We start from the raw sequence: 18,067 nt of genomic DNA on the forward strand, positions 1-18,067 counted from the left end.
CAAGTCCTTCTGTACTTCATTAAGCCACAAGCTTCCAGTCTTGTAGCTTTTAACCAAAGAGAAGATCATCTTCGTAAGCCTGTTGCTGTCCATTCGTTGTAGGTGTCCATAGAACTTAAGCCTCCTACGTCGCATGCTGGTATTGGCTGATTCTGTCGATAAGCTCAGAGTTCGATTTAAGGCTGTAGGTTCCATCTGGAAGCAATCTCGGTCCATGAATTTTCCTGAGGATACGTCTTTCGGCTTTCTCTAGATCATCCATGGTGCCTTTTTTTGTTCACCAGGAGGGTCTCTGAGGCGTACAAAAACTGTGGTCTGACAACAGTTTTGTAATGACAGATCTTAGCATTTTTCGAAATGCACCTCTTATTATAATGGTTGTTGGATAGTTGGTACGCTGCATTGAGTTTGTTACACCTTTCTAGGATGGATGTACTGTCTCTACCATTGGGGTGGACCCATTCACCAAGATAGCGGAAGCGATTGACTCTCTCAATCGTTCCATGTATGGTCATCAAAGGGGGGTTTCCGGGATGCCGAGTCTCAAAGTACTTAGTTTTGTCGTGCGATATGTGTAATCCTGCCTTCACCGATATCTCGTGCAGGGCTTCGATAGCAATGACAGCATCCTTAGAGTTGTTGGTTAGGATTGCAATGTCATCTGCGAATGCTAGGCACCTGATCTCAATCTTACGGGTCCCGGCTCCAATGGCAACTGGTTTGATTTCTAGATTCCTCAGTGTACATTCCCAGTTCTTGATGACTTTATCAAGCACTAGGTTAAACAGAATGGGTGAGAGGCCATCACCCTGTCGTACTCCAGTTTTTATCTTGAAACTCCGAGATAGTTCTCCCCTGAACTTCACCTTAGATGTTGTATCCGTAAGAGTCTGTTGGATAAGGCTGCGTGTGTTGTAATCAACACCTCGTTCTTGCAGTACGGAGAAGTGTGTCTGGCGGTCGATGGAATCATAAGCTTTTTTAAAGTAGACGAAAACCACAGCGATGTTCATACTCCTTACTTCTTTTAGTTGGCGAATGGTTTTAAGGTTGAAGATCTGCTCGGTACAGGACCGTCCCTGCCGAAATCCTCCTTGATATTCACCAATCGTTCGATCACATTGGCTTTCTACATTGTCCAGTAAAATCCTTGACAGCACTTTGTATGCTACTGACAGCAGAGATATTCCTCGGTAGTTTTTGACATCACTGCGGTCACCTTTTTTATGTAAAGGGTGTATGATAGCTGATTTCCAGTCATCAGGGATCCTGCCAGTCTCCCAGCAGTCGATCAAGATTTGGTGTATGTCCTCTGTGATCGTATTTCCACCTGCTTTTAGAGCTTCCGCAATGATGCCATCTTCCCCGGGTGCCTTGCAGTTCTTAAGATGTCCGATGGCATTAGCAACTTGCTGCATTGTTGGTGAGTTAGATGGGAGGTGTATCTCTGGAGGATCTTCAACAGGTAATGTTTCCGTGGACTCTTCGCAATTGAGCAACTGCTCAAAGTAGTTTGCCAAAAGTTCCACGTTCCGGCAGTAACAGGTGACCAACTCCCCATCTGTATTCTTCAAGTGAAGACATTGTGGTTTATAACACGAGAGTTCCTCTTTGAAGGCCCGATAAAAGTTCTGGTGTTGTACATTTTGAATTCTTCATCTAACTTCTCCAGTCTTGACCGATCGTAAGATCTTTTCACACGTCTGATGGTCTTACTCGACAGTTTCTGCATCATTCTGAAATTTTCCCAGTCTTCCTTTCGTTTAGTCGAGTACCACTTCGTCCACGCTGCGGCGCACACATCAACTGCAAGATCGCATTCAGTATTCCACCATCTATGTCGTCTCTTCCTTCGAGGTTGTCCGAGGTTATTGGTCGTTTCGCATACGGTGGACTTCAGTTGGTTCCAGTCTTTCATATGTTTTTGCGAGACGTCAGTTGAAAAACGTTCTTTATTCTCCGACAGGAATTGGGGATCAATCCTTGATGGAACTGTGGTAGAAGGTATCTTTCATTTGGGCAGTAATCTGGTCTTTATTTGTGTGAAGAAATGGTGAGAATCAACATTCCAACCTTTAAGAACTCTGACATTCATGACCTCTTTCCTGCATTTTACACTGATTGCAACATGATCGATTTGAAATTATCCTATAGCTGCGTTCGGTGATTGCCAGGTGGTCTGGTATTTTGCCTTTCTGGGGAAAACTGTGGACAGGATCTTCAACTAATAATAATAATAATAATAATAATAATAATAATAATAATAATAATAGTAATAATAATTCCAGCTCAGGTTAAACTAAAGATTAAGGGTCATGACTTTAAATATTGCTTGATCTTGTTGTAAGATGTTAATATGTGCTCAATTAAGTAGAATACAAGCCTGGAACATGGCAGAATCCCGACAGATCATTTACTGTATTTATTGAATTATTGAATTCATTTATTGAATGTATTTGAAGAGTATGTGTTTGGTGAAAGATAACTTCTTCAAATGTGGAGCATGTGTTGATGAGTAGATTTAAAGTAATAATAAAAGTCGTGACTCATGAACCGTGAATTCGGATGCTAATGTTTGACCTGTATTACATGCGTGTTGTAGTTGACAATTCTTCCAAATATCAACCACTGATATTATTATGACCAACGTTGTGAAAACTTCATCTCTGACTAAGTGATTACTCAGATTTTTATCACACTTCTGAGAGAGTCGTAAATGGGTTTTTTGACCGATACCGTCAGTGAGATTTCATGTGCAGATGGTAAAAATCAAAATCTAATATTCAAAGTCTAGAATTTGCTGTAAATAATGTAAATAATATTCGTGTGTCTTTGTGTGAATGTTGAGTGTGTGCTGCAGTGATTTTCATTGACTTGTGATATTTCTGAAATGTGGTTTTGACCTGGCCATGTGTTCATCCTGTTGGGCCCAGGTTATCGACATCGTTGTTTGAGACGATTTGATTTAATTTATTGGAAGTTAAACCTTTAGTGAATTTTATTTTAAAATTAAGTTGAGGCAAGATTAAGGTACCCGACACCAATGAATAAGTGTGGATTATTTCAATCGTGTGGACAAAGATTCCCTTTTATGTAAAGTTTGTAATGTTAAATTTTTCAAGGCGTCAGATGCTCAGAGTTAACTTCACATGTTGTTTAGTCAAATATTGAAGGTAGTTTCGTGGAAATAATTATTATGAGAGTATAATTTAATGAAAATAAGTCTGATAGAGACATGTTTAACTTATATTTCTTACAAGTAATTTTTAAAGTATAGTTAAATGGATCTCATGCTTGATGAATGAGATAAGGTAATTTAAGCTTATCCACGAGTAGGATGACATGATTAAATATTTCTGAGAAGTGTTTTGTAAAGTAATGATGCCATAATTTATTTCATTTACTTGAAGAATTTCAAGTTTCATTTTGAAAGAGTAGAAATTATCACTAATGAACCTGATAATTTAAATAACCTAGGATGACTTAGGATCATTTACGAGCCAGATAGGTCAGTGAGATTTAAGTTTCTGCAACCTGTAAATAATTACAACATTATTAGGACGACGTCCTCCCAACATAAATTCTTATTCTGTTTCTTTAAGCCAGAAGTAGGCTAACGTCAGTTTGTTATGTTTTCAGTATAATTCAACTTCGAAAGGTTGGAGAACAATAATGCTGTATCTAAGGAAACTGGCAGAGAAGATTTTGATTTCAAATTTCCATCAAGATTTAATTATTATAATTTGTTAAAATGTGTTATCAAGTGCTAGTTTATAAATAAATGTCAAAACCTCTTGTTTAAAAAATTTTTTCTTATCATTGTCGCCAGCCCTTGTATCTTTCCTGCCTTTAATAAGTAAGCGAAGCCAGACAGCGAACGGGCCACCCTTTGGACTCTCGCTCTCCAGGGAATAATGGGGGCAATATGTGTATTCAGTATAAATTGACTCTCGTACAGTACTTTAAGGTAAGAGATGCAACTTTAAGCAGATTAAATCAATTTTCTGTTAACAAAATTTTACTACTATGAAAATAATTACTAAACCCCCACGAGTTCGTTATATTGGCAATTCACTGTAGTAGAACAGCCAAATCGCCCATTCACAGAGGGGGGGAATTTTTATTCTAGTTCCAATGGCAGGCATATTTCCGTAATTTCATTTTTGATAACTTCTTTAAGATAAGCCAGTCCAATTCAATTCTAGCCAAGGCATAACTGGAGCATGAAATCTTGACATTAGATCCTATTATTTAGATTATTAGCATAATTGTTTTCACACGTGCAATTTCCATGTCATGTTCTGAGCCATCCACAGAATTGGAAATGCAGAAATGCTTAAACCTACTGAAACTCAGGTAACCAGAAGAGTACTTTAAGTCTTGTGATGAGAATTTCCAACACTGTCAAACACGAAAATATCTGGATATCATGCTGAACTGAAAAAAAACATTTGTTTTGCGCTGCACCACACAGACAGGTCTTATGGCGGCTAAGGAATATGACAAGAACAGGATTAGGAAAGAAGCGACCGTGACCTTATTTAAGATGAGAAACGACAGAAAACCATCTTCAGATACAGTGGGGTTCTAAATGCAAGCTAACAGCTATGTGACCCAAACCATGCATCCAACTTGCTTATTACCACACTGAACTGTACTCTGACTTTTAAACAGCATTGTGCTAATATTAATGTGAAAGTAATTCCTAAACAGGAAGTTAATGAACAGAAACTGAAGTACCAACCTCCAGATATTAAGAACATCAGTCTTGGCAGTGTGCAGATCTGCTGCAGAATATGCTACACCAGTACAGGGTGCTTGTGCACATGTGAAACGGATTGATATCACTGTGGATGAAACTGCAATGATTGCAACTCCTTTACAAAAATGATATTCAATGAGTGAAACAGCACCGCCCTCACATCAGGAGGGAAGATTCTGCTGATTTGGAGGAGGAAATAGAAAAGATATTCCCCATCATCCACTTTATGCACAGCAACCTGTAGCTTGGCGATTCAGATCTAGGAAGAATTTTCTATCTAGAACGTATGCTTTGGCTGCAGCACCAAAATGATACTGTCTCATCATATGGAGAAATTAATTGAGCCTCAGAACATCAAGGTCAAAGAAGAACTAGGTCTCAGCAGCAATTGAGCCTACACAGTGTGGAGGATTTTGAACCATATGAGAGTGGGCGTGCCACGATGCAAAACCAGCCTGCAGAGATGGGGCCATTCAATGCGAGTGAAGTGCTATGCAAGATCCAGACCATTTGATGACCTGTTCACAGCTAAAATATCCCTGCTTAGTTAAATATACTATGCAAGCCAATGATGTAGCCATATCTGCTGCTAGCGCTTAAAGAATGTTTGACTGTACAGAGATACAGAGATCAGGCAGCCAGTAAGGATTCATTCTCAAAGCATGAGAATGCTGTCTTTAATCTTCTAACAATCCTTTTGATTAGGTGGAGTTGTGCTGCCATGTCACCAGGAACAATAGCAAGGCCTTTGTTGCTACTTGACGCCACTTCTTGAATGAGATGTCCTTTGAAAGGATGTAACAGCCCTTTTTGACCAAAGAGCCCTGTATTTTGAAATTCCTACACAATCACGCATGCACACAAGTACAAGGTAAAAACTCATCAAACAGAGATACCAAAATTAAATTTACTTTAATTCCAAAGACTAAATTTTGAAGGCACAGTAAAACTTGCTCAAAGCAGAACTTTAATAAAGTGAAAACTTTTCCAATATGGAATTTTTTCTTGGCCCCGGCAAAGCCTACAGCACTTTGATGTTCTTACCTTTGTATAATGCAGAATCTCAACGTGGAAATGGAAACGAATAATAAAAAACTTCTTTAAAATCTACTTGTATAATGCGGAAAATATTTGGAACCAATTTAGTCTTACGTACAATATTTATGCGTTTCTGGTGATGGTATGATCAATTTCATTGTTTAGACATTCCTGCCATCAGTGCATCTGCTGTTCTATTACTTCATTGGGACACTTCAGGAATTTCCATGCTAGAAAGGCCAGTAATGCGAAGATAACCGGTACAGTAGCTGAACAGGAAAGTTGACAAAAAGACTAACGAGATTTTCAGAACAGATTGTTAAAGAAGACAGGGAAGCAGGTGGAAAGCCAAACAGCTGGCTACTGTATTTGTAAAAAGTGAAGACGAACAGTACATCATGACTAAATCTTGCGTATAAGAAATAAATTGACAAGAAGGTTCACCTTTTCAATACAAGATATCAAGTAAATAATATTACATCAGTCTTGGGACTAGTTTCAGCCACTTAGTGGCCATCTTCAGCCAAATAAAAATTAATACAGATTATGTGATAACTAAAACACATGTATACCAGACAATGTTGCAGCAATAATTATAACATTAAAATACATATAATAACAAAATTATGGGGAAGCATGTCAGTGCTTGTTCTACATCAGATATTAGATATACTGTACATTTTACTATAGAGATTTACTTCTTTGTCCGAGGTCCTAAGTCAACTTAAAGAAATCATATTATGACACGAAGATCACAACCATAATTTTGTTATTATATGTATTATAATGTTATAATTATTTCTGCAACATTGTCTTTGACTGGTATACATATGTTTGTTTATCACATGATCTGTTTAATTTTTATTTGGCTGAAGATGGCCACTAAGTGGCTGAAACTAGTCCCAAGACTGATGTAATATTATTTACTTGATATATTGTATTGAAAAGGTCAATTTATATCTTGTTACTTTATATCTTATAACTGCACTTCAATACTGAACAAAAATGAACTTTATATCTTATAAATCTTACATAATGTTGCTAAATGAAAATGTTAAAATAACTGATGCTAAGGAAAAGGACAAACACTCAGTATGGCAAATAATGTTCTGGTTCAAGTGTGGAAAAACTCAAAAAAGCTTAAAAACAATGAATGAGTGGATTCAAGGGAATAGTCAAATGAAAAGGAAATGGGGGTGATTTACTCTGCCTGATCAAACAAACGTGCTCATATCGGGTCTGATGCATCAAAGTGAAGCTCTCGCTGTAGCCAGATCTCTTGGAAATTATGAGTTCAGAGCGTCTACAGGCTGGCTCAACAGTTTCAAGAAGAGCCACAATATCGTCTGGAATCAAGTTTGTGGGGAATCTAAGGACGTGAATGAAAGTGTACTGGATGGTTGGAAATCATCACTGCTAGGTTTGTTTTCAGAAAACGAACGTAGGACCATTTTCAATGTAGACAAAACAGGATTGTTTTTTCAGTTATTACCAACAACGCCGCTCACCATCACAGGACAAAAGTGCATCGGGTGTACAATTCTAAGGAAAGACAGTGTTACTGTGTGGGAATATGGAGGGAACATTGCTAAAGTCTCTCATGATCAGGAAGGCAGCAAAACCGAGATGTTTCAAGAATCTGAAAATCGAAACCCTTCCAGTTGTTTGGCGAAGCAATAACAGTGCTTGGATGACTGCTACTTTAATGAATGAGCGGTTGAACAGATTAAATGCAAAAATGGAATCTGGAAGGTTATTCTTTTCCTTGACAATGCCACCTGCCACCCAAATATAAGAATGTCAAACATAAAACTGTTCTGGTTCACATGTAGGACAAGTGTCTTACATCCAATAAATATGAACGCCTTTTCACAATTATATCATACTACAGGAGTTTTTTAATGCAATCTTTGATCACGCATATGGAAACAGCTGACAGCTTTTACACCGAGGCGAGATCTGTGTCAGTTCTAATTGCAGTGAACTGGATTGCACTTGCTGTAAATCAAATTTAGGCATAAACTGTGATGAAGTGCTTCATCAAAGCGGGGTTTGGAGAGAGTAACAATACAGATTGAACGAATGAAGTGCTTGAAAACGTTAACATTCCATACAAAGCAGAGAACTTTATTCGAAGAGATGAACAATTTATATCACAATTTTGAATCAGCTACAGCCCTTATAGCATTGAGAAATGCTGAGAAAGAAGAAGACAAGCAAGCAGTTGAAAATCAAAATATGATTTGAACCCAAGAACAGGCCCTACAGTGCATTTGTGACTTGAAGCAATTTGCCATTACATCTAACTATAAAATTCCAGACCTATTCACACAAGTTTTATACGGAGATGATGAAGTAGAAAACGTGCAAAACTTATGTGGAATTCCATTTAGAGAAGAGATGTGTTCATTGCCATATCTACGGACTCACCACCTCACAACAGAAATAAATTTACTTCTATAACCTAACGAAGAGTAGCCCACACCATTCTCCATTGCTGGAATGACTACTAGTATTGCTACTGGCTGACGTAAAATGCGCTGCGACGTCATTCCCATGAATGATCAGAAGTAAAGAGTTACCAACCCGCTCAAGAAAAAAGCACAAGTAAATATAGCCTGTAAGTGAAGCAAAAGCAGATGAAAAACCAGCGACATTAATAAGACATCCAGCACACGCAGCCATATCAACAGAATAACTGAGGTATTGAATCAACAATGGACAGTTATTGGCGGGGACTTGTGAAATGAAATGCACTACTGTTTCAATCTCGAGGTGCTATCTACCAACAACAATTTAGTAGGCTTTGTTACTATCTGGCATTCTGAACTGATTACGCTTTTCACCACTAACAAAAAGGTAGGCCTATTTAATCTTTTCACCACTAGCCCACATAGAATGCGCCAATCTGTCATGAGAACATTCCCTTCGAGAGGCTCTTATTTATGGCCGCGGTGCATACTGTCCGCATAGGAAGAAACAAGTTCACACTCTACTTAGTTCCTAAGTAGGGAGGTTGGCAGCCTCATGTGCACCGCGCGAGAAATAAACATACAAGAGTCATACCACGCATACACATTGGCGATACAAGTGGTGACCCAAGGTACCAATGTTGCGTGAACAACAGAACTGGAGTAATAATTCTAACTCTTCCACGCTTCTTGAACTAATGTACTTAGCTCAGGACTGTATTCAGAAAAACATGACTAAAAAGGAAAGGAAGTTTCTGTGCTTGATCTGTGGAAGAAAGATAAGTGATTTGAGATAGTGTAATATAGTGTCATACTGTATCATACTGTGTATGTAATAATAAAGCACAACAACAACAACAATAATAATAATAATAATAATAATAATTAATGAATCAGTGTACTACAGTACTACATAAATCAATCTGGATAGCAGAGTGTCGTGCATAGGCAGAAACAGGCAAGATCTAAAATAATGTTTAAAAATGCTGTGTACTATACCATGTAGCAATTGGTGTTTAAAGGCAAAAAAACTGTTTTGTGTGATGTGGAAATTTCTCATACGGGAACTTTTTGTTCCCTTACAATTCCGCTTTGAGCACTAGCATTACCGAAACTGTTACCTCTTCAACATATTTCCAAATCATAATTTTGTCTATTAATGCTGTTTTAAGGTTACATTTCTAGTTGTAACTGTTCAATTATTTTTTCCATGTTCTTTTTAAAATATCTGTTTCATATCTGTAACTTTATTGTAAGCTTTCTAAATCTAGGCAACCTACAGTTACGTAGAAAGCTAAAGAAAGTTTATACAAAATATCTAACTTGTCAAAACTTGTCAAATGTTACAAAATGTTCCTTGACTCATAAAATTTACAAAGTTCACTAAAGTCTTATGCAGATACTGATAGTTGGAAAATAATAATACAACCTTGTTAAGAAAAACTAAAAAGTAAAAAGTATTCTAAGCAGCTTTACATACCTTCACAATTTTCCACTGCTTGTTCTCAATAACAACTGGGAAAGAGAAAATAATGTCCTTTGGTGTATCATACGATCCATCAGATATAACTCCCATGGACACGTACTGGCCTGGCTTGGTACCGTGCCAAATGTCATGCATGTGATCTGCTGCTGCCTTAGCAGCTGACATGGCGGACGACATCTTACGAGCAGCAATCACGGCAGCACCACGCTTCTGAACAGTCTGCAGACAAAGTACAAAGAAGTTAACCAACAGGTACTCGTATTACACTGCTGAGTGTAGAACAGGTTGCAGAAGGATCATAAGAATTTTTACAACCCCAATCGAATTTCTGATCAGTAATGGAAGGGAACAAACAAGTGGCAAATCAAGATTAATAATGTTAATGCTTTTACATCCCACTAACCACTGACTCCCACAGGAGTTATTTTATGTGTCAATAAATCTACAGGCACGAGGCCGACTTATTTGAGCACCTACATATACCACCAGACTGAGCCAGGGTCGAACCTGCCAAGTTGGGGTCAGAAGACCAGGGCTTCAACAGTCTGAGCCACTCAGCCCAACGAAAAATCAAGATTTATATAGTACAACAGGATCATGAACAAGAACACACAATGGGATAAACACAATAACAGGTGCCTCTTCAATCAATCACCACTGACCTACGCACATTTAGAGCCATGTTGCAGATTCCCTGGCCTGCCTTTATCGAACAGCTTGATAAGGTATTGGGATGGAATCCCCCAACAAGTGACAACTATGAGAGATTCACAGGTGCTGCAATAAGCACAGCAAAGAAGGTTATACCTAGGGGTTATCGAAAGGAATATATTCCTGGACGGAGCGAAGCTACCGAAGAACTGTATCAAGAATTCCAAACAACTGGAGACAAGAACACTGGTGATTGGGTATTTGCAACGCAGGGCAAATCTATGGAGAACACCGAAGATACGCTGACAGCTGATCTCGCCACCTTAGATCAGTACTTTCGTAAGTGGAGACTTAGGCCAAGTTTGAGTAAAACTGAAGTCTCATGTTTCCATCTCAACAACAAACTGGCCCACCGTGAACTTAATGTCAAATTCCAGAACACTAGACTTCCTCACAACAAACACCCAAAATACCTCGGAGTGAACCCTTGACAGAACACTGTCCTTCAAGGAACATCTGAAGATGACAAAAGATAAACTCCAGTCACGGAACAATATCACCCATAATCTGTGTGGCACCACCTGGGCTGCTTCTGCTTTGACCTTACGAACCTCAGCCCTTGTCCTTGTCTTCTCAACTGCAGAATATTGCTCTCCAGTCTGGCTGAACTGCTGTTGCACAAAACTGGTTGATACACAGCTAAATCATACTTTGCGCATTATATCGGGAACCATAAAATCTACCCCTACTTCTTGACTACCAGTTCTGAGCCATATTCCTCCACCTCACCTACGGAGAAAGAATGCCTTGTTGCGCGAGTACCAGAAGCTGTCGAGGAATTCCAATCGCCAATTCATGGAGATATACCCAACGCCGTGAACAACAGACTTTGGTCCAGAAATCCACCAATAAGGACTGCCAAAATCCTGGTTGACAAATTCAGCCTGCAGCAGGATTGGATTCAAGAATGGACTTCTGTGGCTCCAGCTGAGTATCAGAACTTCCCCTGTATTACAAGAATACCAAAAGGATTTGACCCACCTCGCAAAACCTGGACAACCCTCAACCGTATCAGGACAGGCCATGGAAAGTGTGCCGACTTCCTCTATAAATGGAGTAAACTTCCCTCCCTGGAATGTAGCTGCGGTGCTCCTAAGCAAACAGTTCGTCATATAGTGGAACAGTGAACCCTGAGTGCTTATCAGGGTAGCCCAAAAGACTTTCTTGACCCAAATCGTTCTTGTATAGACTATTTGCAGAGCTTGATGGTGAAATTGTAACCTACATAGTGTATTGTATATTTATTTTGTGATTGTGTGTTTTTATTTTTAATGTCATACGCTTTAGAGGGCTGTTTTTGGTAAGTCTGATATATATAAGTTAAACAGCTGAGGTGCTAGTACCGATCCTTGAGGAAGACCATTATGAAGGACCCTTTCCTTACTTGTCTTGTTTCCCAAAGTTACACGAAACCTCCTGTCTATAAGCATGTTTCCAATGAGCTTGGCGATTTTCTTGCAAGGTATTACTCGAAGCAGTTTGTAGACGAGTCCTTGTCTCCGTACTGTATCGTATGCTGCAGTAAGGTCTACGAACACAACTGAGGTTTTTAGTTGATTTTGAAAACCAGCTTCAATATGTATAGTCAGAGAGAGAACCTGGTCTGTGCAATTTCGATTTGGTCGAAAGCCCGCTTGTTCAATGGGTAGATGGTCAAGAACTACTGAGCCAATTCTATTTTAAAGAAGTCTCTCCAGTAATTTGTAAACCACACTCAGAAGTGCAATTGGGCGGTAGCTTTGAGGATTATTACAAGATTTACCTGGTTTGAGGATGGCGATGATCTTTGTTTGTTTCAGAAGTCGAGGGATGGACCCTGTTTCTAAGATACTGGAGTAGAACTTTGCTAACCAGATCATTTCCCAGCATGCATTAAAAATTCTGAGTAAATGCCATCGAAACCAGGGGCTTTTCCTGATTTCACATCTTTTAAAGCCATAGCAACTTCCTCTCGAGAGAATGGACAAGATAATCTGCTGCCCTCAAGACTGTCTGTTTTCAAGGCTCTGATTTCCCTTTTGATTGCAGTGGTATGGTCGCGATCTTCCGGAGCATTTGAACTTGACACGATATGAGATGCAACTTTGTTGGGGTTTATAGGAATAATGTCTGGAGCTACTCGGCTCCCATCTCCTAATTTCCTTAACAAGGACCATGCCTTCCTGCTTGAATGTTTGAAGTCAAGGTTTTCAACTGTTTCTGTCCATTTGTGTCGGCGAGCAGTGTCCAGGCAGTGTAATAGTTGATCAGCTGTGTTCTTGGACGGGGCCGCAGGACATGAGGAGGCGCAGAGAAATGAAGCACCAGCGCCGGAAGATGGCTGCAGGAACAGCTACCAGGACCAACCCGTCCACACTGGTACCAAAGCCTGCACCGGTGACAAGGTGGTTGACAGGGCTCACGCCACCATCACCATCATCATCCGAGCAACAACAAAGACCACCAGCCCAGCGACGCCGGAAACGACGTCCTGCTCATCATACACCAGCAAGATTGTAATATTTTGTATTATATGTATCTTTGTATTTTCCTTATGTTTGATTCACTTTGCTAAATGGTTTTCATAAGAATTTCCTGTATTTATAACCAATTAATAAAGTACTGTGGCGCATTGTCACCACTGCATCCTCGCCCAGGTCGTGGCTTCGCCAGTGCTTACACATCCAGAACACGCGATCTGGACTTGGCTATAAAAGAAGCCACAGGGAGCTCACTGGCGCAGTCGTGTGCTGGACGGGGATCAGTGAACAACTCTACTCTCAACTCCTCTTCTACCTACCCGGACCACGTCTCCTGGAGGGACCGTCTCTGCATGTCATACACTAAATAAATAAATAACCAAGCCTTTTCTTATACTGCAAAGAATTTGGAAATTAATTGAACATCTCCCTTGATAAATTATTCCAATCCCTAACTCTTCTTCCCATAAACTAATATTTACCCCAGTTTGACCTCTTGAATTCCAACTTTATATTCATATTGTGTTCTTTCCTATTTTTAAAAATACCACTACTAATGACATTCCACACCATCTCTCCCCTGATAGCTTCGAACATACCACCCTAGTCAAGGAGTTTGTCTCCTTTCTTCCAAGCCTTCTCAGCAAAAACTTTGCAACATTTTTGTAACGCTACTCTTCATTGGAAATCACCCAGAACAAATCAAGCTGCTTTTCTTTGACGACGTTTGTGAATACAGGCCTTAGTGTGCAACTTAGGTTTTGTGCCATCAAGATAGTAATCACGCTCTACTTATACAGAAGAATTAAAATAGAGACCCTGAAAATGTGCCAAGTGTGACCATTTCCTGTGATGCTATTGAAATGAGATTGCATATGGGTTTTAGTGCCTGGAGTGTCCAAGGACAAGTTTGACTCGCCAGATGCAGGTCTTGATTTGATGCCCGTAGGCGACTTGCGCGTCGTGATGAGGATGAAATGATAATGAAGACTACACATACACCCAGCCCTTGTGCCAGCGAAATTAACCAATTATGGTTAAAATTCCAGACCCTGCCGGGAATCGAACCCGGGACCCCTGCGACCAAAGGCCAGCACGCTAACCATTCAAACCATGGAGCCGGACCCTGTGTTGCTACCGGCCAACTGTAATGAAGGAAAACTTCCTATTGTCTCCAATAGGGCTAGCATCATATCTGGCCACAGGGCATTCAGTGAAAATAAAAAATCTTCAGTTTGAAACTGTTATGGTGTGCATGAGCTTCACAGGTTTACAGTAACTAGCTATCATATGAAATACATCAACTTTTGAATCAGTCATGAGTTAATAAAGCTGTTTATTCATTGCTGACTGTGTGCCAGATATCTGGAAGTACTGTACATTTCCTCATGCAGGAAGAATACCAACGGTCTTGTGAAATGGTGGAGGAAATTTTACTGTTTTATAAACACTCATGATTTTTTTATACTCTGCTTATTGTATAGTATTTTTCAAGTACATACCTTCAAATATACCAGCATCGAATCATCGACATCGTCATCTATATTAGCAAAACAATCCTCAATCTCATGCCACGATAAATTTTGGTGATCTACCATTTTCACACGCACGTGCACGGTGAAGCAGTGTGATAACACTGTCGTGAAAAAGGAGTGGCCTTGACAATATGTCAACTGGAGTGTCATCTCTTGCTCACTATCGTTTTTAATAGTACGAGGCATAATTGCCCGACATCCAGACCTGTAGAAACACCGCTTAGCAAAATAGCATAAGCTTAAACCAGTGACCTGTAGAAACTACAGGCTTGGTGGTTTTAGAGAGAAAGGTGGACGGGCTTGGTAGAGAGAGTGTTAATGACATTTTTCTGCTTCGACAGCGATACCATCTACAATCTTTGTGTAGACCCCTCTTTATTTTCATTGATTTCAGTAATGTACTACAGTTCAAATCTTAGAAACTCTGTTGCAGTGATCAAGGCAAACTTTTGACAGTGTGCAAGTAAAAAATGTGTAGCACTGCATTTAATGAATCTTCAGCTTGTCGTTATTTACACATACCTATGCTCAATTCTTGGTGGAAAACAAATATTTTTGCTGTAGAACAGACAGAAGTCTCTTATGTTTCTTGTCCTGGTTTCCATGTGTACTGCTTTCACAACACTTACACTCAGAATAGGTTTGTTCTCACTCAGGTTACAGCTATATTCTGTCACTGAACCAACTTCAACTTTCTTCCTTTTAATTATAAACTTATCCATATTAAACTTACAAATTGCATCTGCTTTTTTTTTTTAAAAAAAAGGTTATCTAACACATATAACATGTTTCATATTAATGACCTCAACCCATGTCAGGACTCTGATGAAATGGCATTATGACTGGAAACCAACCAGCAACTGAGTGCTAAAGATGAGCTGTGCGCACAGAAAATAAAGTACCCTGACTAGGTTTGGGCAAAAACCCTATGATTGATTGATTGAAATATGGATGCTTATAAAGAACCAATTTCAAAAACTTTGACATCAAGGGAAACCATGGAAGCTCTGCCCAAGATGAAAATTTTGCTGCAAAGGACAGTAAGCTGTGAACAATAAAATGCTGGGAATCAAAATATTGTAAATGTTGAATGAATTGTGGAATTTACAGCACAAACCCCATTAAACTGCAAAAAAATGCCTATCTGGTGGCCATGATTGTTAAGGCATCAAATCTAAATGGCCTGACACTGTGGTCAGCTGATTCAAGTCCCACCAAAAGAATGAACACTTTATAGGTATTAACATTAAAAGTTCCACCTTTACAATGTTTATAAAAGTTTTTATTCTTAAAGCGAAGTCGTACATTCATGTTTCTTCCCTCTCGGGGATCTCTTCAGCCTAGTGAAGAACGAAAGTTAAATAGTAAAATCGACATAACAAAAAGGTGTTATATACATGGTCTTAGTGTGCCATTTGACAACAAAATAGTGACATGAAATCCATCTGAAACATCTTATCGTTCTTCAAGTATAAAAGAACCTTACATTTGTAGATACACAGGTTAAGAACAATGATAAGATGTTTCAAATGGATTTCATGTCACCACTTTGTTGTCAAATGGCATATTAAGACCATGTAAATTTGATTTGCTGTAGACATATATATTAGGCAGCTCGCAAGCGCCGTACTTTCTACTTACAAATGTCCCGCATGCAATAGTGATTCATGGGATGCCTAATCACTTGTTTTCGAAGGAGCGCTACAATGTGCTGTATTTCGGATGTTGTGAAACAAATAGTAGTCGTTTTATTGTACACATTATTGTTACTAGCCCAAGTCACGGCTTGGAAATGGAGGCCTCGCCCACACATGCTAGAGAGGCATCCATGGTTCCTCCACATGGGTGATACGGTGGTTCAAGTGAAGTGGGGCTAGAGATTGAGGTGAAGGGTCACTACGGGGTGCTGGAACCAACACATCACTTTGCTCTATGTAGCCTGGACGAGCTACGGGTTGGGAAAGGGGCGATCCCAACCTAGGGGGAAAGTCACGGCTGTGAACTCAGTCATGATAATGCCAAGCGGAGACCACGTGAGTAGGCCTACTGAAGGGGGAACAAACCTGGCTAGGTTCGGGCCAGGGGCGGACCGCTGGATGGACGACTGAGGGGCGTGGTCTCTGTTACGGAGAGCCTGAGTTGCAGGAGGACAATGTCTGGCTGTATGCCTCACCACGGATGGTGAGAACGACGCTCAGGACCCTAAAAGGGGCAAAAACCCTATGATTGATTGAAATATAGGTACTTATAAAGAACCAATTTCAAAAACTTTTGACATCAAGGGAAGCCACGGAAGCTTCGCCCAAAATGAAAAAATGGAGACAGAAGTCCCAATTGCACAGGCCGTCGCCGACTCAAAACAAAAAATGGCAACAGAAGCTCCAGTAGAGCAGACTGCTACCACAAGCAAACCAGGAACACCCATAGAGATAGAACTGAAGATTTCTGCATCGAAAATCAACAGATTTCATATCAACAGACCACCTTGCAATAGTGCATTTTACAAGGAAAGGAAGAGAGCGAGGAAGGAAGCCAAAATAGCGGCTGGAACTTGGACGGAGAAGAAGCCAAGGTCAGGGGATAGTACGCCATCAAGTTCGGCTACAAAACCACCCGCCAAGAAACAGAAAGAAGAGACGGTCATGTCCTTTTCGGAAAGACTAACTTCAATGAAGGTAGCAATAACACCTAAAACCTTTCCAGACGGGAAACTGAAGGAGGAAGACGTCAAGGAACTTTCATCTGCTCTGATAGCTCAAATGAAACCGCTGTCGGACGGATGCCTTCCAGGCTTCCTCGAGTCTCCAAGGCTGGAAAGTGGAGCAAAGGTGCTGATCTTTGCAAATCCAGAAACTAAAAGCTGGCTGGAACAGACAGTGGCCAATTGCAACACCTGGAAAGGGGAGAATCTGGAGGTGGCAGAAGCCAAGAAGGTGCTAAATACTACAAAGGTCATCACCAAGTTTCCTCCTCCATTTGACAAGATGAAGGTTGATGTGCTTGTCAGAATACATCAGCACGACACCAAACTTCCGACGAAAGAGTGGAGAGTGCTGAATGTAACAACTTCTGATGACACAGGAAGGACAATTGTTTTGGCCCTTAATGAAAGATTTTGAAGAGCTCAAGAAGAGAGGCCTTAAGGCGAAGCTTGGACTTGGGCAGATCAAATTTCAAGTACAGGGTGCAGCAGAAATACCTGACTAATTTCAAACGTAAATAACTCGGCAACGCAACAAGCCATTTAAAGATTTATTGCACAGTTGGAAAGAGTAGCGTTTGCCATTTGCGACACATACACATTAGGTTTTGAAAATAATGTTATCCAAATGCCGACCGTCCTGTTTCATGCACCTCTGAAGCCTCTCCCTGAAGTTCCGCATGACTCGCTTGAGCATGTCTTGTGGTATTGCCTCGATTTCTTCACAGATGGCAGCTTTCAGGTCTGTAGTGTCGCGGCTTACGTCGGAAGACGCGATCCTTCAAATATCCCCAGAGAAAGAAATTGCACGGAGTAAGGTTAGGGGAACGGGCTGGCCATGGAACGTCACCCCATAAGGAGATGAGACGTCCTGGAAGCATTTCTCTGAGGAGACCCATCAACG

The 18,067-nt window shown here is 40.1% G+C and overlaps 1 protein-coding gene across 1 annotated transcript in view; it reads right to left on the reverse strand.

Annotated features, from left to right (window-relative positions):
• Positions 1 to 18,067, reverse strand: part of LOC136881322 (malate dehydrogenase, cytoplasmic) — a 38,063-nt gene that overhangs the window by 10,143 nt on the left and 9,853 nt on the right. The window contains exon 4 of the mRNA XM_067154136.2: positions 9,752 to 9,976. Within this exon, the coding sequence (XP_067010237.2) occupies positions 9,752 to 9,976 (225 nt within the window). The remainder of the gene's footprint in view (positions 1 to 9,751; positions 9,977 to 18,067) is intronic.

The sequence above is a fragment of the Anabrus simplex genome, chromosome 9 (assembly GCF_040414725.1).
Source record: "Anabrus simplex isolate iqAnaSimp1 chromosome 9, ASM4041472v1, whole genome shotgun sequence".
NCBI lineage: Eukaryota > Metazoa > Arthropoda > Insecta > Orthoptera > Tettigoniidae > Anabrus > Anabrus simplex.